Genomic DNA, 25,055 nt, shown 5'->3' with positions numbered 1-25,055 from the left:
CACTAACTCAGAGATTTCCAGTGCCCACACTAACCCATGGGTATATTTCTACACAGCATTGTAGGAAGGGAAGAATCTCTGGCTATATCTAAACTGCAGAACCTGGCAGTAGGAAAATGAAAGATGAATATATACCTAGTATACTGTGGCCAAGAGACTGCTCTGGGCAGCTGTGAGTGAGGGCAGACACAGAACCCCCAGATGCTCTGCAGAATAACCTGCCCAGCAACCCAGTGCAATCTTCTTTTGCCTGAATACTTCCCTGCAGGATTCTCAGAGGTATTGCAGCACTAGATGGATTAGCGATGATGAAGAGCTCAATACTGCTCTACCAAGAGCCAGATATTTTCCTCAGATGCATATGTTGGGGGGGTGGAGATGGAAATATTACTTGAGTGGTTGGTACTGTTCACCCAGCTAGATGGATTCTGATGGTAGAAACTAGAAGACACCATTGCCCCCAGAAACAGTGTCATTCAAAATAGGTCATTTCTCTCCAAACATAACAGATGCCTTATGTTCAGTTAATAACCAATCACCTAAAAATCTGCAAGGCCATTGCTAGTGAGAGAATCTGATTCAGTAAATAAAGTTTGTTTAGTGTGAATAAATTGACACCTCCCTCAGAACACAAATGAAGTAAACCATGCTGTTGATAACTTCACAAGGGGTGAGAACAAAACAGATTGATTTTCACCAAAACAGAGAAAGATTCAGAGATGTAGTAACCATCATGCTATTACCTATATATGGTTACTTTGCTTTAAATATTTTGAGTGACGTCCTTGAAGAGTTCTTTAATGCAATAAACTGCCCTGCCCAGGCAAAAGTCATCTTGGAGAGTTCTGAACTGTTTAAGAGTTTAAAGAAGCAGATGATATTAATTGTGCTACAGGATTTCTGGCCTCTGTTGGGATTCTGGTGTCTTGGGAACAATGCCATAAGAGAATAGGAGATGTTCCAAAGTATATGCCATGTGTTCAAAGTAATATAGAAGTGAAACTGTAGAGATAAAAGTCAAAGTCAACATTAAACGAAAAATCTTGTCACAGAGCACAGTCAGGACTTGAAACAAACAAAACTAAGCCCTGAAGAATTTAAAAAAGAGAAGACAAGAAAGGGTTAAGAATCTCAAATATATAAATAAGTGACAAGTCAAATATAGATGAAACATTTCTAGAAAATCTCTGGATTTATTTTGACAATACTAGAAACAGGAAGATAGCTGCATCTGTCATCTAGTCATAGTCATTAAATCTCAGCTGAAACATGCAAACAAAAAAAGTCTTCATGAATTAGATATGTCCATAAAACCTTCAGAAATTCAATCATCCTGCTAGTGAGAAAAGTGTTTCAAAATAAACTGTTCACTAAAAATCTCTGAAAGGGTGTTCCACTTGGTTACCATCAGTGAGGAAAAACACCTTCCATATGATCAAGGCACAAATAAGGAGGTTTGCAAAACCTTAATGACAAAATTTTAATGAAAATAGTAATAATAATAAAGAAATTTGCTATACTGTTATGTGTTTGTCACTGAAAAGAGTGTGAAGGTGTCTTAATGGTCTTATTTCCAGTACCAAACATTATTATAGTCAAGGAGGTTAGGGGACTAAATAGTCATTGCAGTTTTATTAAAAAAAAAAAAAAAACTGAAACTCCTGTCTCTGAATTTACTGGATACAAGGTCTTTCTCATAATAACCAACTAACTTTACCAAATCAAAAATTTTATGTGAAAACTTAGCCTTTGCTCACTGAAAACAATGAACCAATTTTGCCAGGAGAGAAGGGGAATAAAAAACAGTTATAGTATATTGAAAAATAAGGCTCAGAAAAAGGAATAAGTGCATAAAAACCATGGAAAACAGTCTTATTCAAGTAATACCTGGATACCACATTTTCAAAACCAAAAGAAGTGAAACTGGAACATAAAAATGGACTGCAGGGGGCAATACTGTAGATGTTTGTTCTTTTCTAAAAATGAACTACATATTTATTTTCTAACTACTAGATATCAAATACAACTATAGCATACAACCTGACTTTTTCCTGACACTTATGGTAAATTAATGTTATTCCTATTGCCTAAAAGAATAATCTTATAAATGTGTAAAATTTGGCGAGATAACAGAAATCAAACAAAGACTTGGGGGAAGAATTTGGTATAAAATTTATCACCTATACTTTACTCTGTTTCCTGAAATGGATGCCTGTACTTGAAATTTTTTAAGCATGGTAAACACAAAAGCATTATCTTGTTATATGTAAACAGCAAATTTAGTAATCTGAATCAAGGCTACAAGGAATGAGAATCATAGAATATCCTGAGTTGGAAGGGACCCATAAGGATCATTGAGTCCAGCTCCTGGCTCCACACAGGTTTACCCAAAAATTCAGACCATATAACTAAGAGCAGAGTCCAAATGCTTCTTAAACTCCAACAGGCTTGATGCCATGATGACATCCCTGGGGAGTCTGTTCCAGTGCATGACAACCCTCTTGGTGAAGAATTTCTTCCTGATATCCAGCCTGAACCTCCCCTATCACAACCTGACACAGTTCTATCGCTGGTCAATAAAGAGAATAGATCAGTGCCTGCCCCTCTCTGACTCTGTCAGATTACCCTGACTCTGAGAGCAATTATTAAGATATGTGACTGATTCCCTCCACTCCTTCTCATTAGGAAGCTGTAGACGTCGCCCCTCAGCCTCCTCTTCTCCAGGCTGAACACGCCCAGTGACCTCAGCCGCTCCTCATACGTCTTCTCCTCTAGGCCCTTCACCATCTTCGTAGCCGTCCTTTGGACACTCTCCAACAGTTTCACATCCTTTTTGTACTGTGGTGCCCAGAATTGCACACAGTAGTTGAGGTGAGACCACACCAGCACAGAGTAGAGTGGGACAATCACTTCCCTCAACCAATTAGCAATGCCGTGCTTGATGAACCCAATTGAATACAGTTGGCCCTCCTGGCTGCCAGGGCACACTACAGGCTCATATTCAGCCTGCTATCAACCAAAACTCCTCTCGGCAGGGCTGCTCAAAATAATATGGAATGCTTCATGAATTTGCGTGTCAAGAGATGATATTTATTAACAGAAACAACTTAAACCTCAGATTTATAATGGGGAAACTAGTACCTGTAAAATCATGGAACAGATTAGTATGTATAAGACTGACAGATAATGATTTTGTCCACTGATAGTAACAGAACTGGATTTTATTAATACATATATTAATTTGATGGTAAATATACATATACCTTGCATTACTTGCAAGTTACAAATGCAGTGATATAATATTACATCTGTTGCCACCAGAATATTAAAAATGGTTTAGTTGGGGGGAAGGGGGGGGGGGGGAGGGGGGAGGGGGAGAAGGGGAGAGAAAGAAATTTAACAGTAAACGGGGATTGGAACAAAACAGTAAAGTAAAGAACATTTAGGTATATGTATTGCCAGTAGAATTATCTGTGCCATTAATTTGAATTCTGCAGTCAAATAGAATAACAGTTCTCAAGTGGTATGAATTTTGCCAATACAATTGAGTTGTTAAATTTTCTTCAGTGAGACTACTCTAAGGTACTTAATAATTTGATCAGATTGTACAACAGATTATGCAGAAACATATAGCAGAGATTAGATTTGTAAATGACGTCAGTTACTAAAGAGCTCTTTCTTTCAGTCTTTGTGAAACTACAGTTGATCCTGCAACAACTTTGTGGTTTTTTAGATCTCTATCAATCTCATATTTTCTTTACAAGTGGCTCATCCTATTGTGTCATCTCATGTGTAAGAAACACATTTAACAATTTTGCTATTCATGTTTACATTGCATTTTTGTTTTGTTTTTGTTTGTTTGTTTGTTTTTATGATAGATTGTCAGTTTTGGCATCTGAAAGAAATTCTCTTTATTTACAGCTGAGAACAGAGAAAGATGTGAAGATACAGAAACTTCTTCAATAGTTTTTGCAATCAATCAGTGAATTAAAAAAAAAAAAGGATTAATAAAACAATCTACTTATATCATTTCATGTTTAGTATTGAAGAAATGATATGCATGAATTCATCTAACTATATACTGGGAATTTATTACCCTGACTCTGAGAGCAATTACTAAACTAATGTGACGGATTCCATTCTAATTACAAGCAATAATCTGAATGATTTCAAAACAGAGGGATTAGTACACTGCTTAAGGCAATCTTGCTGTGATGTATTTTGCACCAAATTTATGACCAAACTAAACCAATTTTTAAAATTTAACATCTGCTTCTCCATAACAGATGGTAGTAAAAATAAAATAAAATATAAAATAAAATAAAATAATATATAAAATAAAATATAAAATAAAATAAATGACATAATGTTATTTCATTAATTGGTGTGTTTAGATTCCCTATCAGTCTCTTTTTAAGGACTACTTTTCACTGAACTGAAATATACTTTGATCATGGTTTTTCAAGGTTAGCCAGGCTTTTTTAGGAACTTTAATGAATTAAACACTTTTGTTCTATTTTTTAATAACTTCTTCCTAATCAAATACATTCTAACAATACATTTAATGTGCACAATAAGAAGCTAACATATCTTTAGGAAGATGTAGGAGAAATAACATTTATTACAGTATTTTTGGCTTAATGTTTCTTCTGTGGCATGGAATCATAAAAACACATCAATAGAATTCCAAAGTACATATACTGTTTCTTACATAGACTTCCCAATATTTGTTTTTTTTAAATATTATAATTACTCATGATATTGAAGTCAAGCACACAAATGTATATTTTTGCTTTTAAAATTTATTCATTTCTGTCAAAACTGTGTTAAAAACTTTTTAAAATCCATTAGTGTTTCTAAGAGAGAAAATGTAGAGGTAATACTTTAACTCACATAAATCATGGAAATGGCAGCAAGCATTGTTTTTGTTATAATAAATTAATATTCAAAGGATTTTTACAAGGCTCAAATATGGTGTCCTACATGAAGAAAAAGGGAAAATAACACAGAAAGACATCTAGTTAAAGAACCTGTAAGTCAATGACAGCTTTTCCACTGGCTGCTTAAGCAGAACTTAGATGGAGCCTTCAGCTGTTGAGAATATTAACTTTTAAGGAACCAGTCTTGTTTCAGTCTAAGTTACAATTTTACTCTTGAATATAGTGGGAATTAGATCAAGCCTGTTTTATATGAAGATCACACTTTGAGGGACGAATCTTTAGCTTGAAGGACTATCTGCAGCTCTGAATTCTTATTTGAGGTAGGTTAAATATTCACCCAGTCTTTGCTTGCATCAAAGAGAACTGAAGGAGCAATGTTAAAATGTCTTCCAGATCACAAAATATTATCCGAAGAGATTTTATTTGAAGAAATACAACAAAATGGACCTCTATTCTGAATCTTTCTCCTTTATATATTTATGCTGTCATCTGCTGTCATACACCATATCTTTCGTAAGATAGCTGTGCTTGACCAACAGAGCAGTATTTTTACCACTCAGTAACTTTGACTTCTCCCCTAGGGCATGGGAGTCCAGCCTGCAATATCTGGCTGTTTGACTGGTGATAAACACAGTTATGTTTTAGGAAAACATTTGATAAAAACATTGAAATAAGTATTGGCATCAAATGGCACCCTTGCTGATAGCCTTTGTACTAGTTTAGGGATCAAGTGGGCATGATAAATTTGATGATCTTTCATCTTACGGTCTTATGCTGAAGTCAGTCAAATCTGCCAGCATGTTTTCTGGTTCAAAACTGTACTTCTTTTTCCTGTCTTGCTGGCTACAACTGAATTATTGCATCCTGTCCATACACCATTCCCATAAAGGAGAGATTAAATTATTTGCCATTAGAAGTGGTCATTTCTACAGCTGATAGATGGATACACCAGGCTCAGCTTATGTTTACATTTAAGTTTTAAATCTGCCTCTGGAGGCTATAGCAAAAGAATTAAAGAATGGCAGAAATACTTATTAAGTTTCTAAACACAAACTGCAAAAGTTGAATATTCTGCTACAAGACCGAATTTTTAATTTGGACAAAATTACTTTAAAAGTGTTCATTAATAATTTAATCAATGCTTTGAAAATGATGGCAGAAATAAATAAATAAATAAAATTCTTGTTCTTACTAGTTAACATGTTATGTAAATAGCAAAAGATCAATCCAAAGCATGCCAAAATGAAAATGCCCTCTGTAAAAGCTAAAACTAAGGTCTCTGCACAGATGTAAAATCATCATTTTAGGTGCCATCACCCTTCTCAAAAGATTCTAAAACAGTAAAGTTCATCAATGATGATGTAAATTTAAATTTACATGAAAAAACGTTCCGATTCACTTTTGCTTAAATTTCCTCTTTATAAATAAATAAATTATTATCATCAATATTGAGTTTTACCTGCATTACAAAGAACAAGCAGTCACTTGTAATAAAATATGTCTAAATTTCAAATAAATACAAGAAAATATTTCTAATATATGATTCAACATAGGTTTATGTTTATTGAAACTCAGAGGTCTTTGTGCATAAGGAATGAAAGAGATTTTTTTACCAATTAATACATAGACTAAAGACGGACAACAGAGTCACATGTTCTGGTGGATAAAAAGATACTAAAGATTATACAATACATATCTGAAGCTATTCGTGCCTTCATTTTAGTACAAGCCAGAATGATGTTGTGTATCCTGCTTTAGAAAAATTTGTATGGCCATTACTGATATGAATTCACTTTCTGTAATCTGCTTAAAGCTCATAGTCTATCTTTGCTACAAACAGTGTAAGGTGGCAAGGATACTAAAACATAATCTCCATACTTAGACCAGCATAGCATTTGTATAGGTCCCTAAAGGATGATGTCTCTATATTAACAAAGTGTAACAAGCAGTAGCACTTTGTAGCCTCAGTTCTCCCTAGGTCCAGAGCAAAGGGAATAAGAATTATTCTTCTAACACTGGTCTGTTAAAAATTCAACAGCCCTTGAATCCTAATAAAAATTATTAACTTCACCATCTGGTCAGTGGAATCGGGTACCAAGAAAGGTTTTTCTTAACTCTCATGCAAGTAATTGAATGGGTAGCTGCTGATAACATAGTTTATGTATAGAAGCTCAAAGGTACCGTGCACTATTGCCACATATGAGTACTGTATTCTCTTCATCCGTTAGTTGTTAAGAATTTGCATGGCAGATAAAGGGAACAATACTGATGTACTGGAGCAAAGGAAGATTCACAAGTTCTTGCTCATCTCTATTTGTCTATGTTCATCTTGCTTTCCTCTGATGGGTTGCCAGAATAGTCTTCTATTTCCAGAAATGCTGAGAATGGTTGTCCTGTTTTTGACAACTCATTCCTGCAAAGAAACCTAGCTATTAGCAATTTTTTCTGGAAAAACTCAATGCCTTATTTCTTAGTCAACTATAAAGGAGTCCATCTAACAGTCATATTATTTACTAAAGCAGAACAATCTTACGGTGATAAATACTGATTAGACGTTAACAAGGGACAAAATGATTACATTATGTATGTGGATATTATATTACCTGTCATGTTGCAATGAATAAGGTAGAACTGGTCATTCTTCTAGCTGAAAGCAAAGGTGCCAGTGTTATATAACTGATGGCTATGCTGACAACTTAAAATAACACTATATGCATTGGTTCAGTCATAAATTTGGTAGATGGGTAGCTTTCAATAACCCATTTTATTTGATTACGGTGGTCCTTCCATATTTGACAAGCTATAGAGAGGATTTTTATCCTCTTTTTGACCCTTTTATACTGTGCAGCTGGAATTCAAAAAAAAAGCATCTGCCCTGGCACTGGTACTGTGAAACAATTCAAATACCATCAATAGAAAGACTGAGAAAAGCTCCATACAGAATGGCTTATCCGGAAGAGACAGGCATGTGTGTGATATAGTGGGGCTGTAGAAAATTTGAAGGCAGTTCCTACCTTGGAGAATGCACACAGGTGGACAGGTTCTCCCCTGAGACAAAATGCTGCAGACATACCAGAGAAGAGCTGAGAACTGGAAACGTATCAATGTGTTTCAAAATCATTTTAGGTGCCTGCACTTTATTATGCAAATTCATGATTCTGTACAAATTAGTCTGTAAGTCTAATTCATTCATTCTTTCATTTGAAAAGTACCTCTTTAGTAGTCTTGCTCGGTTTAAACACATGCGTGTTTGAAGAACTAAACATGTTTCTGTTCTTAACTACCTTTGGAGTGTTTGGTTTTGTTAATTTTAATATAAGACAAGCAAATGCACAATTGTGACTCTGACTACCTGGGTTGTTTTTGGTGGACCCTTTAAACTTTTACTCAAGATTCTGCATCCTTAAATTAAATAAAAATACCTATCAAACATTGCTGTGAATATTGAAACAATGACTTAATTTCTTAATTTTGTATTTATGCAGGAAAATCATCCAGTCTCTAAACTGCAAGTGTTCCACTAAACATAGTTGCCTAGTTTTCTACATTTTTAGAAATCACCAACTTACCAGTTAATTAATGTTTTTGTTATGAAAGTTGCCTTTTTTCTGTAATCTGTTGGGCGTAGGTGATATGCATTAGACATCTCTGAGTATAACCAATCCTTTTTTCTTTACTGTTGCCCCTATTTCTGCAGTATGTACGTGTGTCTTTTGACACAAAGCCTGACCTTCTTCTGCACCTGATGACCAAAGAGTGGCAGCTTGAGCTCCCTAAACTTCTCATCTCTGTGCATGGGGGCCTTCAGAATTTTGAACTTCAGCCAAAACTCAAGCAAGTCTTTGGGAAAGGCCTCATTAAGGCTGCTATGACAACCGGAGCATGGATATTCACTGGAGGAGTAAACACAGGTAACAGCAACATTGAAATGAAAGCACAGTGGTGACTAGGAGATTTCATCATTTTGACAGAAAAAATTTAGGCCTGATCAGATCAGGAAAATATTGCATGTTTTATTTTATTACTGCTAGCTGTACTAAGTGTAAACAAGAAAATGGCAAGTTCATACCACTCTGGCAGCTACCAGGGAATAAAAGGTTCACTAAAGCATGAAAAGTACACTGGGAAGCTGAAAATAAGGCCTCCTGTGAGGCAATTATATTAGTACATTGCCAGTGAAGACTTTATAAAATCAACAGTCAGCTACAGGGAAGGACTACTAACCAGAAACCCAAGAAGCCAAACACTTATTGCATAAAATGGAAAACACTTTCATTCAGAAAAGACCTTTTATTTTCTCTTATAAGACCATCTGAAGTGTGAAAGGAAAAAAGTTCTGTTTTATGGATGTGATAGAAAACATTATGGTGAATAAGTATCACTTTTTCCTTTCTGGCAGACAGCTTGACCTACTTTTTCCTATTACCCCTGGAGCAAGAGAGATAATATTGCCATTTGTATTCAAAGTTGAGAACATCTGTAACATACCATCTGGGCCGTCTATGAACCCAATACAGCAGCTGGCCCTGCTCTGCTGGGAGACAGCATGTAGGTTTTGGGAATAAACTATAAAATGTAATTCCCTAGATGAAAAAAAAAAAATGGGAATAAGCTTCCCAATTACCTTCCCTGAAGGAGGCAGAAAGAAGGAAAGAGTCAAGGGAAAATCAAAGAGTTCTGCTAAAGATAAATGTAAAAAGTTTTGAGACAGGACACATACTTGTCAATTCTTGTCATTCCCATTTATGGCAGTAACAACACTATAACTTATTGCTTTAGTAATTTCAAAGAGTGCATCCTCTTACTGTCTGTGGAAAATATTATAATCACTCTGTCATACATTTAGTGTGCTGTGGATCAACTCGTATGTATTTAAATATGAATGCTTAACAGGAGTCTTGGGCTTTTTAGTTTCCAGGACATATCAAATTTAAAACAATATTCACAGAAGCAATATAAATAGCAAAGAAGAGACATAAATTCTGGACTGTTAGATAAATAAATAGATACACACATGTATCATGTTCCCCATGAATAAGGAAGAAAATTAGGTTAAATATTGACCTCTGTTCTGTGGTGATAATAATTGGACTTGTTGGCAGATACTGTTGTAATGACAAAGGTAAAGACAAATAAAAATTAAGATAAAAACATATTAGAAAACTGTAGATGTTGTACACTCGCTACAGTGTAAACACCACAAAGGCTCTGGAAATCAGACTACAGACATTTTGTAGATGACAACCAAATATAATATTTGCATTTGGCAAATGGATGACTACATCATACGATTTTTCAAAACATCATAGTTGTGAATGCCAAAACAGAATGAACAAAGCAGAAAAATGAATATAATTATTGTTGAAAAGGATTTTTTTTTCCTGTAATCAAAAGTGACCTAGTCTAAACAATTGAATTCATGTTGCTGTGTGTTATTATAAACACGTGTAACTTCAGAAGCTGTTCTGCATTATCAGCTACCTTTCATTGCTCCTTTTGAATTGTGTAACAAAACATCTCGTTGCCTCAAAGCTAGGTTTTCAAATTGTTTAGGTGAAAATTCAGTGTTTAATCTCTATGTGAACTTGTAAAAACTTAGAATTTCTGTGTCTAGTTAGTTCTGTTCATGATGAATTTTTACATAATATTTCTCTTAAAAAAATGTATAATTGAAAAATCCTGAAATGCTTCTGTGGAATTGTGAAGCAGTGATGTGACAGGCATGGTACATACTTAATTATAAGCATAACAGTTGAATAAACAAGTTTTTTTCTGAATATTTAAGCTATACTGAAAGTTGATTATCCTAATTATCTGGATTTTTTTTTTTTTTGTAGTCTAGCTAAATTTTCTTTTCCAAATCATGTGGATTGATTGGTTACAATTTAAAAAATAATACCTGATTTTTACATGGGTATAGGGTGTTTATTTTTCCTTTTGTGCCACAGGAAGGAAATTAGACACAAGAACTTAAAAGCTTTCTTTCATTCTTACATGGCTGATTTAAAGTGAGGGTAATATATGGCTAAAATTGTACCTGTTATGTGACTGTTACAATGCCTATCCAGTCATTTTGAAATTTGTGGAATCAGAACAAGAGGCAAACAGAGAAACCAAATAACAGAAAACATCCACAGCAAATCCACAGGTCTGCTTCAGTGCAGTCACATAAAGAAATATATATTATTGATGCCCAGATCAAAAATTATTTTCTGGTCTAAAGCATATAAGCAGCAATACCAGAAAGTACAGGGAAGAGAGCTGGGAAGCACTCATTCTCTCTATACTAATTTCTATTTTCATGCTGATCCTCAGGTGGCAGTTTGGTTGGAAAGAATGACTGAATAGTTCAGCACAGAGTAGTGAAATTATTTTTTTCATATTTCCATCCTTCATTCAGATACAAAGAAACTTATTTTTCTCTTTCCTGTACTTGTTCCTATGCTTAGGAAGGATACATATACCATATGTCTACTTGTGTGCATGTGTGAACACAAGCACAGATTGTTGTGTGATTGATGTTGCAGTAAGCTATCAATATTTATTTGATTATTATTATTATTATGGCCTGTGTTGGTTTTTTTTTGTTTGTTTGTTTTCCTGCTACTTCATTTAATAATTTTGTAGATCAGGAAAATATTCATATCTTTACTTAATTGCAAGTGTTAAGTTGCTTGCATTAATTGTATAGGAGTTCCCTAAAAAAGGGAATCTATATTGCATCCATACCATAATAATAATAATAATAGTAATAATAATAATAATAATAATAATAACAATAACAATAAAAGGTAAGGTAATTTTAAATGTGTATTTTATGCTTCTTTTTTTTTTTTTTTTTTCAGGGGTCATTCGCCATGTTGGAGATGCACTGAAAGATCATGCCTCAAAATCTCGAGGGAAGATATGCACCATTGGCATAGCTCCCTGGGGGATTGTTGAAAATCAGGAGGACCTGATTGGCAAAGATGTAAGCCCTATATGGACATAGATTACCTCCAATGTATATAAATATTCCAGTTATTTTCTTTTTCTCTTCATCCTGCACTTAACAATTCCTTACAGAATTATTGTCTGCAGCAAAAAATCAATGCATACATAGATTTGCCATTATAGTTGATAACAGTTTTGATATAGCAACAAGAACAGAAGCAAGTCAAGAAATGGGAATTTGCATTACCTTCTAGAATATATATATATATATTCTAAAAAATATATATAATTTCATTAAATGTTATTCTAACAAATATACTAAAGCGCCATCCTTACATCATTATGCACTCTGAAGATTGCCTAAGCAAAATCTGATTGGAAAGCTTGAATTCTGATACACTTTGCAACAACACTATGATGGATTGATTAAATTCATAATTATAGACAGTTCCCTGTATAGCATATTCCATCCTATTCCTTCTTATTAGTGCAACTGGGAAAAGACTTATAAATATAGGCCATGAGATCAGACCTCACAGAGTCATTATGCCAGTCATCTTCTAATAGGCAGAGCTGGTATTTCTTACAGTCCTTCACATCATCCTTCTCTTTTAAATCCATACTCTCACTCAGAAACTTTAACCCACTTGATTTGAAATAGATGATTTTATATTTTTTATTTTTTTTTATTTGTTTTACACTGGCTAGTTGAAGATTTTCTGAGTTTCTTTCTGCCTCACCTCTGGTTCACTCTAAAACTTTGTACCTGGAAATAAGTATGAGTGAAGAAGTAATACAGTGCATGCACATATTCTTCATAATGTTCTTCATAATGATAATTTTCTTTTCTAAATCAATATAACTCATTCTTCTTGGTATATTTGTCCATTAACAAGTTGGGGAGGGGAAGAAGATTCAATTACTGGTTAAGTCCAAAGGAACTACAATGAATGTGAAGAAATTGATCCAGTTGGGTTTCATTGCAGTTCACTATCAAAGCACGGTTATTAAGGGGAATTTTTATTAACATAGGTTTATAGTCTCCAGTACCACCAGTGCTTGTATAATAAGGCTATCAATATATACAAATGCAAGCAGAATAGGGTTCTGCAGAAGTAATATAGAGTCACTTATAAATTCTTCTGAGGTATAATGCAAAAGGCAGAAATTGTTAATCAAAAAGATAAGCTGCATCTTGTTAAAGAAATATAAGGTTAATGTACACATCGATTTCAAGTAAGCAATTTACTGACTATGAATGGAGTTCTTCTGGAAGCATTGCAAGAAGGAATTAGTCAAATAAGAACATCAGATTGGTCCTGAATTCTAGGACATTTTTATTCCTCCATTAGATATTTCCACTTTTGGGAAGCTACATACCTCAGTTCCCAAAAGTAACCACTTTTAAGGGTGTTCTGTAGCCTTCTTTTATGAAAAAGTTGAAGAAAGAAGTTGACTTCCCAGCTGTTCCAGCCAAATGGAACAGTACTCTGATTGTTGCAAAAAAATAACCTTCTTACCATAAAAGGACTTTCCCTTTTGTCCAGTGCATGCAGTTTCTTTTGAAACATTTGGTGAGGAAGGTTTCTGAAATATTATGTTGGATATTAGGAGAAATTTCTTTACGGAAAGAGTTGTGTGGCATTGGAATTGGCTGCCGAGGGCAGCCTAACTAAATTAGAACTTGGTAGATGGTTTAGTGGTAGAGTTTAGTGTTATGTTAAAGGTTGAACTAGATGATCTTTGAGGTCTTTTCCAACCTGAATGATTCTATGATTCTGTGAACATCTAAGTGCACTATATTGACTGGCTCATTAGAGGTGAATGCTGTGAAATGAACCAAGAAAAGGAAATATAAATAAAACCATATGAATGTAAAATGAACTGCCATTAAGCAAGAAACACAAGGCACAAAGGATTATGTAGGGAAAGAAATGTCAACCAATAGTAAAAGGCCTGTTGAAATCCAGCATCAACATGGTTTTATGTTTCTATGCACTATGTCTAGTTAAATTATAATCAAAACTGAAGAGTTGTCAAAACATCCCCTCACAGCTTAGAGCAGCATCAGATATAGAAAGTTTTCTTAGTCATGGAATATTTGTGGGGGCGGGGAGGACATTATTATAGCCTTTTCAGATCACCCAGTGCATGCTTCCTCTTTTCGCTTCATGGCATACTGGGCTTGCTCAGCAGAGCTATACCTCTGCTAGCATTCCAGCTCTTGTCATCTTTGAAGTCATAGCTGAGAAGTTTTATTACATCTACCAATCAAATCAGCTTGGGAAGCCCAAGGGCTTTCCTCAGACCCTTGAACAGAAGTGTCCAAGTAAATTAAGCAACATATTACTGTTGTTCTGCTGTTTGTTGTTGTGATGGTTAAAGGTCCCTGAGGAGACTAGTCTTACTCCAGTATGGTAAAAGCAATACAGTAGAAAATAGTGCTGATCTTAACAAACTTAAATTTTAATTTAAAACCAAAGCACATGAGGGAAAGGTAGTCAGTTGTCTTATTTCCAGTTTTCTGTTAGAAAAACTGAGAAAGGTGGCTTGCTCAGTCTTGTAGAATATTTATATCACAGCCATGTTTCTCCTTATACACAGAGAAACAGTGTCTGGATTAGAAGTAGAGCACTGATTTTAGTGCTTTGCCTATGCTCAGTGAAATCACCAAAAGATATCTCATTTTCAGTCCACAGAAGTGGGTGTTTTAGAGTTAAATCAAAATATCCTTTTATTGTGTGACATAATGAAGAAATGGACATCTTCAGCATGGTGTGTCACTGATCAGTAGTAATGCTGTAGTATGTGACCTACTAACTTAAGTAGAAAGCATTGGTTTAGTAAAGTTTTAAAAACAATAGCCAAAACACTTTTTCTTATTAAATTCATTGAAACTAAAAGTGACCTCCTGTGTTGTTCCACTCCAAAAATCCTGTGCACTGCAAAATATGTCGCACACTTTTCCATGCCCACTATAAAAATAACATGTGGATCCAGCAGATTGACGTAAGAAGAAATTCCTAAATTCTCTAATAATTTCTTGTTTCTTATTTGTCTTACTTAGAGTACGATTACAGTCATGGGTTACACTGTTTCCCCATATTACTTCATTAATCTCTGACTTACATTCAGCAGCTAGCGTATAGAAAAAATGAAGCTCAACTGAAATTTTGGAGAAAGTGGAATACTTTCTATTTTATCAAAAGCTCTAACCAGTGAAGGGGAAGCAACAGAGGTCAGCTTAAATCACTTAGTACAGCAGAACACACATAGAAAATAAAAGTCTTCTCTGCAGACTTGTAACATAACTAAACAGACGTACTGCATGTAAGCAAAAAGTACGTAAGCAAAAAGTACTATCAGAAAGAAAAATACTGCTACATATATATATATATCAACCTATATATCAACCTATATATATATATATCAACCTAATAATTACTACTGTGTATGTATATAGTATACACTAACCCTTTGCATGTACTCTGTGTCCCAGAATTATCTTTTTTACGCTTTAGCGTTCAAATACTTGAGACAAAACCATTTCCAATTGTAAATGTTCTTTACGGACTTCACTTATGTTCAAGAACAGATGCCTGCTCTTTTTCTCTTTCTCTTTTGTACTGTTCAGAACATTCAGAAGAAGAAAAAAATAATAATAATAATATTTAAGAGGTGAGTATACTGCTACTTGAAACCTACTCTCCCATAGAGCTAAAATCACAAAAATGAGGAGAAAAAGTTGTTTCTTTTAATATAAACCCTAGATTTACATTAGATTAAACAAAAGTTGAATAAAAATTTAAATATTTGTTTTGTTGAAAACAACAACAACAAAAAGCTGGTTTTCGTAGTCTGTGTCTAGAAAAATACTTTTGATTTATTAGAAACTGCAGTTTCAGAGTAACCATTTTTTTATCTCGGTGCAGTTGCTGGATTTCATAACTGTAGTTGGATGTTAAAGTATGTCATCACCAAAGTTTTGTCTAGGATGTTCAAATAGTACTCAGAGCAGAACACTGCAGACCTGTTCTATTTTCTTAGTTATATCTTCCATTTTTTCAGTATTGATTTGTATAGTGGAAGAGGGAGGATATTTAGACACTGGAAGGTTGTATGCGCCTGGGGTGTCAGGGTCACAAGTGAAGTTGTTTTAAGTCAGACTTTCATGGAACAGGCACTAGTATGAACCTCTCAAAATCACTGGCACAATAACTGACTAGCCAACTTATTCAGGGAAGGTTGGGTCCTTCCATATTGTAGTACAATTTATTTTTTTTAATAATTAACAACTTGATTACTTTATGAAACAATACTTTTTCAGTAAGATGAACATTATGCTGAAATTTGGTGTCAGGCCTGATATACAACATAGAGAGTAATTTATTTCTATAACATTGGGCATGGGTCAGATACATCTCTAGTTATAGAACAAGTAAACTGGGGGTGTAGAAAACATGTCTAATGAGAAAAGCTTACAGCCCTGGGATTGTTTACTATTTATTACAGTCAGATTGACGGAGGCTTTTTTTCACCAACACAGCAAGTTCTATTCCTTTCTCACTGATCTTATCTGTAAACCCTTCATTATAAATAACTTCATCTGAGTACCACTCTGTCAGAACTAACTGCCCTTTGTTTTCAGAATACCACCAACATCCTTGAGATCATCAAAGGTTATCTAAACCAGAAAAAAAAAAAGTGTTAAAAGTGTTAATTTAAGAATTGCTGTCTCCTTAAGAATTTTTATTTCCTTACATATATGAAAAGAAAAATCACACAGCTGTCAAGCATAATAGACATGTAGCCAGAGCTCACCATTTTAAACCACACTCTTTAAAATACATACCAGTGAGTCTTAGTATAAGTATAGCATTCATATTGCCTGGTTGTATGTGCATACCAAACAACACATACCTCAGACTGTCAAAATCAGCTCCATATTTTCTTTTCATTGTTTCTTAGTTCATCTGAATAATAATGTTAGCTTACAGCATGAGACAACTTCCTTTTCTCCTTCATATGTCTTTGTTTAACATTGTGAGAGATTATGTTTTCCTTTAACTGCTTTCTGAAAGTTTCAGAATGGCAAGAGAAGTTACAAATCTCAGGCAACTAATTATTCATTATGCCATAGGATTTGCTGTTACAAGTTTTGAATTACGTTTGATAGACATTTTGCAATTATCTTTAAAGAAATATATTATGGCTTGAAGTTAAATTGAATTGCTGAAAAAGAAGATTACAGATAGCCGTAAATGATTCACAAGTTCATTTCAGTATGATTTTTTTCCAGTGTCAAAGCAATGGAGCCCCTTTTCCATGCCTAGTCTGGGCCAGGAAATAATTACTCTAAGAAAAATTGTAAGGAAGAGAAATTCAGCTCTCATTGTAAACTACAATCTGAGAACCATGCCTGAGGCAAAACTGGGCACAGGCATGTTATAGAGGCGTTAGACCGTGATGCTTCCAGGATCCTTTAAATTAAACCAAGAACTAATCTATTCCCTGGTGTTGCCCAGAACAGTGAGGCTTCAGATAAGGTATAATTTGAACAACAGCAGCTAGGTCTTTGTGAAGAAAAGCACACATCTTTCTTTCTCTTTGCACTGTAACAGTGAACGCACTGAGTTAGTTGTTAGTTGTAAATACCTTGCCTTCTTCTAGACTGCACAGATTTGTGTTGGATAGCATACATAGGGAGAGATGGAGGCATGTGCTAGTTGGTGTGGTACTGGACAGCACCCAATCTGGGCTCTCTCTCACTGCATCAGTTTGACAGTCAATGCCAATGAATGATATGCCCCTGTCCCGGGGCATCCAGCACCTGTTCTTCCTTCTGTCACCTATCTCGTTAAATTTTGCTTATTGTCCATGTTGAGATATCCCAAGTGACTTTTCAGGTATTGTCCCTATCCTGAATCTCATGCGACAATGGGGAATGAAAACCAAGCATAGCAGTGTTTTTAATTCAAGGGCAACCATTGCAGTTGGCCTAGTTCCTCACCTGTTGACAGCCCAAGGGACCCAGCCCTCACCCTGTGCAGCATGTATATTGCCCTACAGCATTCTGCTTTCACATTCATTAACCCCTATTTAGAAGGGCTATATTGTGCATAAATACTTCATTTCGACTCTGTAAAGGAAGCTGTCGGGACATTATTTCCTTCTCTCAATTCAGAAAGTGGGTCAAAATTATTCGCTCTTCTCAGTGCAGAAAGAGGATGAGAAGAAATTAAAGTCAAACTTTTTCCAACCTTTTAAATTGCCTTTAAAATGTAAAGGATTAAAAAGAACAAAGGAATGGGAACTGCAAGAGTGAGAACCTGAAATCTGCTGAGCGATGTTGTAAAGCAATATGCCTCAAGGAAATAGCCTCAAAACCTAAGATTTTGTTGCCTTCCTGAAGACTTTTTTTATCTTTTATACACAATAGGAGTTTGTGAACTTTATTACAAAAAAGAAAAAAAGATTTTCTGTTGTTGAACTGTGCATGCTGTGAGCAGTTTGATTGAAAATAATTGTATCCTTGTTTTTACGTCTATAAATTTTATTAATATAGTTCACCTTGTAGTTAATCATCAGACATGGAACCAAAGCATAGCCTTCTAATCTGCTCTTAAGCAGCATTACTATGCCAATTACTATGTCAATATGTGGAGTCTTTTGTGTTGCATCTTATTAGAAATGTAGGTCAACCTGTCACCCTTAGAAAATCCTGAGATATGGCTCTTGGGGATAAACCACATCCCTTCTGTAAAACTACATTCACAGCAACAGATTTTCTTTCTTGTAATTGAACAATGAATGGGCAACACAAGTCATTCCTCTTCTTGCAGATCTTGCTGTCCTGTGCCTTCCATACTGAGAAGACAGGTATCAGTTGCCAAGATTGTAACAGTTTTAGCTTGAATTTTATTGTGTGAGAAAGAACCTCCTTCTGATGGTAGCAAGAGAGACATGGTTCTGTGTCTGTAGAAGCTAGTTAATGAGCATGTTCCAGCAGCATGCTGATAGCTTTTAAGCTATACTCTTGTAGAATAAATGTTTTATGAATGGGACTCGAAAAGAAATAGTATAAAAAGAAACATGAGCCAAAGCTATCACCTGTTCCTGCAGTGTAATGCATGGCCTTGCTGTTGGCCATCTGCCCTCTCACATTCTCAGAGCTATTTCCTCGCTTTTCCAGGACAGAGAGCTTGCAGAGTACCCTTTGTGGGACAGTTTAGAACAGCAGCAGATGTCCATGGGTTTCTCCTTGCCATTGATGAGTTGACCAAAGTGCTTCAAGAATTCACAAGTGAAATAAATAGATAGGGATCTCTGGCCAAAAAAATTCTAACACATAATATTTATAAATATTTACATTTATAAATATATTTATTTTTTTATTAAAAATAATGTTTATCAATTAAAGAACTCTTCTGAATAACAGAAAGGGACAGAATTTTAGAAACAAATTAGTAACCATATTTCTGTGTGCAAGCAGTCCTGCCAAAATGCAAGAGTAAACATTTTTGTGCATTAAAAAGGACAAGTTTTTGTTAGATTTCCAAAAAGTACAATGCCAGAGCTGTGAAGGAAATTTCTTGCAGAGGAAGCATAACACAGCTGTTTTGTAACAAGTCACTTCAGCATTTCTTCAGCCAGGACTTCATCTTACAAACTGTCAGTTTTGTCTTTCCAAAAAGAAAATGTATATGTAAACACTGCAGGGAACTATATTTCTATCATATGTATTTGAACTATCAGCCAGAATCCCCCAACACAACACCAATTCCTTTGTCACATCAGTGCAGCCTTATTTATGTAGACCCACTGAAGTAGCTGACAGCCAGATATGACACAGTGCTTTGCTTGGTCTGAGTGGAGGCTATGAGTGGAACAGCTCTGCAGCAATTTAATCTGCTTGTCTACAAAAGAGTTTCTCTTGATGAAAACAAATCAAAAGGAGTGTAGCAAGTTCTTCAGTGAATGGAAACTTTCTGAAGCTATTGTCAATGTAAGTAACTGTCTTCGTACTGCAATAAGAATAACCCAATAGTTTTTTTTCCAAGAAAATTGCAAATGTGGTGTTATACCATGTTTATACCTCTCCAAGAGTGGCATTCACCTGTGCTGGGGTGTCTATAGGGGTCCTCCTGAGCTGGTGGCTCTCAATGAGATAAAACAGGGGCCTGGTCCTTGTGGAGGCTATCAAAGAAGAATCAAAGAGTTAAATCAGAAGAGAACAGGGGTTAGGACAACACTATTGAAAGACAGCAACAGACAGACTGCATGTGTGTAGTGTCATAGACCTTTGGAGATTATTAGCTGGACTTGTCATTGAAACAATGGCCATTGATGTAACTCTGGAAGAATCTTCAAGCAATGTCTGCATTTAAAGAGTCAGTGTTTGTAAAAGGTCGCCACACTGGTTTAAGTGCTAAGGTTATTTTTTATTTTGCACAAGGAAGCAAGCAGTGCTCAAATGCAATATTTCAATAGTCATTTACAGACTATTTTTATTGTATTGTCAAATGTTATCTTTAACTGATTTAGTTCAGATGGTCTTTTCTGTTTAGTACTATTTTTTCTTCTGTCTCTAAAATGCAGGTGGTCCGACCATACCAGACGATGTCCAATCCCATGAGTAAGTTGACAGTGCTCAACAGTATGCATTCTCATTTCATTTTGGCTGACAATGGCACTACTGGCAAATATGGAGCAGAAGTGAAACTCCGTAGGCAGCTGGAAAAGCACATTTCACTTCAGAAGATAAATACAAGTGAGTAACATTTTCTTTTTTTTTTCTTTCTTTTTTCTCGTTTTATTTTATAATTACAATTCTATCAAAGTAACTAATTTTAAATAGGCAATAAGGTCTGTATATTCTGGGGAGTAATTCTACTATCTAAAGTGATGAGCATGAGATAATAGAAGCAAATAATAGTGAACAAAGTGAATAAAATTTGATTTCAGAGTACTGTGGGTGAGAATGAAGCATGAAAAGATATATGAACTTGCTTCTGGCAAGTTTCAAATTATATTTTTGTCAAGGCTCTTGTGGTTCAACTTAGATCTTTGGTACCCCATCTCCTTAAAGCTATATATAGTTCCAGTCCCCTTCATTTCATTATGAAGACAGTAGAATCAATAAGGGCAGAGAAAAGGGTGACCAAAAGTAACGGAGAGCTTTTCATGACAAGGCCTTTGCAAGTTCTAATATTTGTGGATGTACAGAGGTGTATGAAATGACAAATGTGTACGACATTGAAAAGTTGCAGGAGAAATGACTGCACAACTCAAACAGTTCCAGAGCCAGCAACATTTAGAGGCAGAGAGTGTTTCCACATAAGCATTACTCTGTGTTTGCACTATGTTTCTTAGTCCTAGGCAGCTGTCATTAACCACATTCAGAAACAGAATATAAGGCCAGGTGGTCCTTTGGTTTCTTCTTTTATGACCAATTTGAGATACCACATTCCATATCATGATCAGACTGAAGCCTCATGTCTTCTCTCACAGTTGTATCTTTTCTTTTATAAGCATATCCCACTTTTCTACATAAAATGAGAAAAATATATCATTTGCATAAAAGATTAAATTTCAATATTGGTATTATTATTTCTGTACTATTACAGATGATTAACCTAGGTGGGGAGTGTATTACCTTTTTTGATATTTTGAATATATTTTTTTTTTATTAGTAGTATTTGCTTCTATTTACAATCATTTAGTTTTTAGAAACTTAGTGCTATCAAAAGAGAAAAAGATCTGTTCTGTAAATTGAGCCTAAGACCTACTCGGGGGAAAAAATCTGCCACTGGGAAGTTGCCAGGTAGGAGTTTTTTCAGTCTTAGAATCATGGAACCATTTGGTTTGGTAAAGACCTTCAAGATCAAGTCCAACCACCAACCCGACTGAGAAAACCTCAGCGTTGTACCTCCATAAGCTACCTTTAAGAATAAAAACAGAACTTATTTTACAAAGTAATCATAGACAGTCTTTCTGATGCTCTGTAAGCATGTAATTTTGAGACCAGAAAGGTTGATATTTTTGTGATTTGGGCACTTGAAATTGGGATGAGATTAGGAAATACATCTACTCACTCAGGCATCAGATGATCTGTATCTTTCTGTATCGTGAGTATAGTCTGTGCTTAAACTGAAATATTTTGATACTTAGATCTTTCAACACCAGTGTGTGAATCAGTTGATTGCAAGTTACTCTCAAAACGAGAGCAATCCAGGCTTTTATGTTTTATGATATCAGTGTATACATTGTTTTTTTCTCAGATAGTGTGTATTGTACACACAAGTGTGTATGCCTTCTAAGTGGTGTGTTCATGTGTATCCTTAGCAGATGTAGATAGTGTGTTCTAAGCCTAGGCTGACCAGCACAAAGTCATATTTGAAAATGGACTATCATATATGAAATAGCATATATGATATGATAAAGCCATAGAAAACTGTGCCATAAATAGTAATTATTTTGAGGATGCTCGAAAGAAAAATGTCAGCATGTGCAGTTTACAGCAAAATTTTGTTTTAGGAAAAACCTTACATTAAAAAAAATAAATCTCTTTGGAGTTTTTACTTAATTCAGATTTATATAAAGCTTTTATCTGCTGAAATGTGACTGATGGAAGAAACTTTGAACTTTGGCAGTTCAAGTCATATGCTTGCCTGACCTCATCAAAAACCTACCTAAAAAATATATATATATATATATATTTTCTCTTTTCTGGTTTCTCTCTGCAGCCTTTCTGTGCCCAGGAGTATGTATCATCATTTTCTTTCCCCTTTTCTCATGTGACAGAATCACTCTATCATTTAACTTCTTTCTCCCAAATCAGTGTCCTTGACAAATACAAAAATATTTGGTTCTCACAACACTTTCAAAGACAGAAATGTGATAGAACTGCTGAGAGGGAAGGTTGCTGGTGAGATTTCTACACCTACGTCCAGTGACATCCAAAATTTCCATGGTTTCCAGATCTGAGTAACAATATAACTTCAGCAAACAAAATACCTAACACTGTAAGGATCTGGATTTTTTTTTTTAAGACTTGTTTTGCTTTCTTCTGCTTTAAAAGAAGGTGACTTAGTCCTGCCATGCCTGTAGTTAATAGGAAGGTGACCATATGGATGAGAGAAGGACCACCTGCCCTACTGGGTCAGCCAAACAGATGGCCACTTTTTGATGCCCTTTTTTTGATGCCTCAGTCCTAGCAGAGTAGTGAAGGTCTTTGGCCCTCTGTGCGCAGGGGAACTGCTGCAAAGGGATCTTTATCTGAACAGGAATGGGGTTGTGCATGAGTGTCCTTGTTTACCATTTTCCAGTAGTAAACGTGGATTGGGGGAAAAAAATATGGCAGAGTTAAAATTCTGTTCACTGAAGAGCTGTGAAAATACAGTTTTTAGTTAATCACAGAAAAACAAAACGAAACAAAACAAATAACAACAAAAAAAATAGGGCACTGAAAACCGGGACAGGTACGAGAACAAATAGACAGATTGTAACTTCTTATTTCACAGCCTGTCCCTGGACAATAGTACTGAAAGCAGATTTTATTCTTATTTTTAAGCCTATCTGACTTTTACAAACCAGCCTTGTCACTTCTTCTTATTTTCTTTACTTTGCTTTAACTGTATCTTTTTTCAGAGCAGTGATAGCTCTTCTAGATGTTTGGGATCATATGCTATTCACAAAGAGAAACTTCAAGCTTCTGCTCACCTATTAAAGATACAGAAAACTGTATTCCTCTCAAATACATTAAGAAAGTAGCAGTCTCTCTTCTTATAAAACCTAAGATTAAAGCAGGCCAGTAAGTATGCCAGATAGTTCTAAAACCCTTTTTCTTCCTAATATGACATCACTCCAAGTCATACAGCAATATCTAATTTCCTGAATGAATGTCACTGTTATAGAATAATAATAATAATAAAAAGCTTGCCTTAAACACATATGAATTTATAGAATATAACTAGAGAAAAATAAAGATTTTATTGAATACTGTTTCCCTTGCACCTTTTTCAACTTTTACCACTTCCCTAGCCATTGTTTTGTCCAAAACAAGTATTAAAAAAAAAAAAAAAAGTCAGTTTGACACTTCAGTGCTCAGGACAGGTCCTTCATGCTGTCACAAGTAAAAAGGATTTTACCACAGTTCAGTAACAGTTCCCTGAGGTGAGCCTCTAGTTTTCTCAAAATTACAAAGTTTTGAAATGAGTCATTTTGCATTAAAAAATGTTAAAAGTGAGATGAACTTGTCTAACACTGTTTCAAGTTCAAAAGTAAATATTGAAAGTGATCTGAGTCTGGTGCTACCACTTTTTTAATACCCCTTCAGGTAATTGTAGGCAGATAATGGATACCTTTTCAAAAACATTTTCAAAAATTTAAACAGTCCTTGCTTTCTTAAATTCTCTCTGCCAGATATATTTTCTAGGCCACTATATAGTTTAACACTTTTTCTCTGGATACTTTGCAGTGTCTCATGCCTCTTGAAGTAGATGGCCCAAATTTAAATCCTGTTTTCCAAATACAGACCTAACAGTGAACATGATAAGAAGGTTAAAATCTCTTACACTTGACTGAATTCTCTAATATAGCACAGTGCATAGTTTGTATTGTATGAACTGAGAGCATGCAGTTGGATCACTTTCAGATTGCCATCTGCTGTAACCCCAGGTTTCTTTCATAAGGATTTAGTTATCTGATTAGGAAATATATATATATATTTTTTTTTTTCAGGCAAAAAGTCACTACAGTAGGTTGATGTGACATGTTTTTTGTATATTTTGTAAATATGTAGAATAATGTTTTTTCCTTATCAAGTGGGATCTAGAAATACTTCATATTACATAAGAAGATCCTTTACCAATGCTTACAGATTCTTTCTTCCAAAATCCTACCAAAAGTTTCACTCTTTTGGCTTTGCATTCGTGTTTGCACATTTCCATTCATTGAAAAATATTAAAGTTTGCATATTCACCATTCATTCCTGTTGTTTGCATTAAGACCTTCAGTTCTTGTGGTATAATTTCTACTATTAACTGAATACTCAGTCAGTTACTACTAACTGAAATATTCTCAAATTTTTGAAGTGCTTTCGGCATGGTTACCAAGCACTTCTAACATGAACACACTACTTTCCTTCATGTGAGTGAACTTTTTGGAGCTGTAGAGAAAGGC

General features: G+C 35.0%; 1 protein-coding gene across 1 annotated transcript in view; it reads left to right on the top strand.

The window, feature by feature from the left end:
* Positions 1-25,055, top strand: part of TRPM3 (transient receptor potential cation channel subfamily M member 3) — a 436,512-nt gene that overhangs the window by 284,181 nt on the left and 127,276 nt on the right. Inside the window, exons 4-6 of the mRNA XM_083817139.1 lie at positions 8,638-8,851; positions 11,786-11,910; positions 20,472-20,643. Coding sequence (XP_083673265.1) covers positions 8,638-8,851; positions 11,786-11,910; positions 20,472-20,643 — 511 coding nt within the window. The remainder of the gene's footprint in view (positions 1-8,637; positions 8,852-11,785; positions 11,911-20,471; positions 20,644-25,055) is intronic.

This window comes from Anser anser (assembly GCF_964211835.1).
Source record: "Anser anser genome assembly, chromosome: Z".
Taxonomy (NCBI): domain Eukaryota; kingdom Metazoa; phylum Chordata; class Aves; order Anseriformes; family Anatidae; genus Anser; species Anser anser.
Note: the sequence above shows the minus strand (reverse complement) of the source record. Positions and strands in the feature narration are given on the sequence as shown.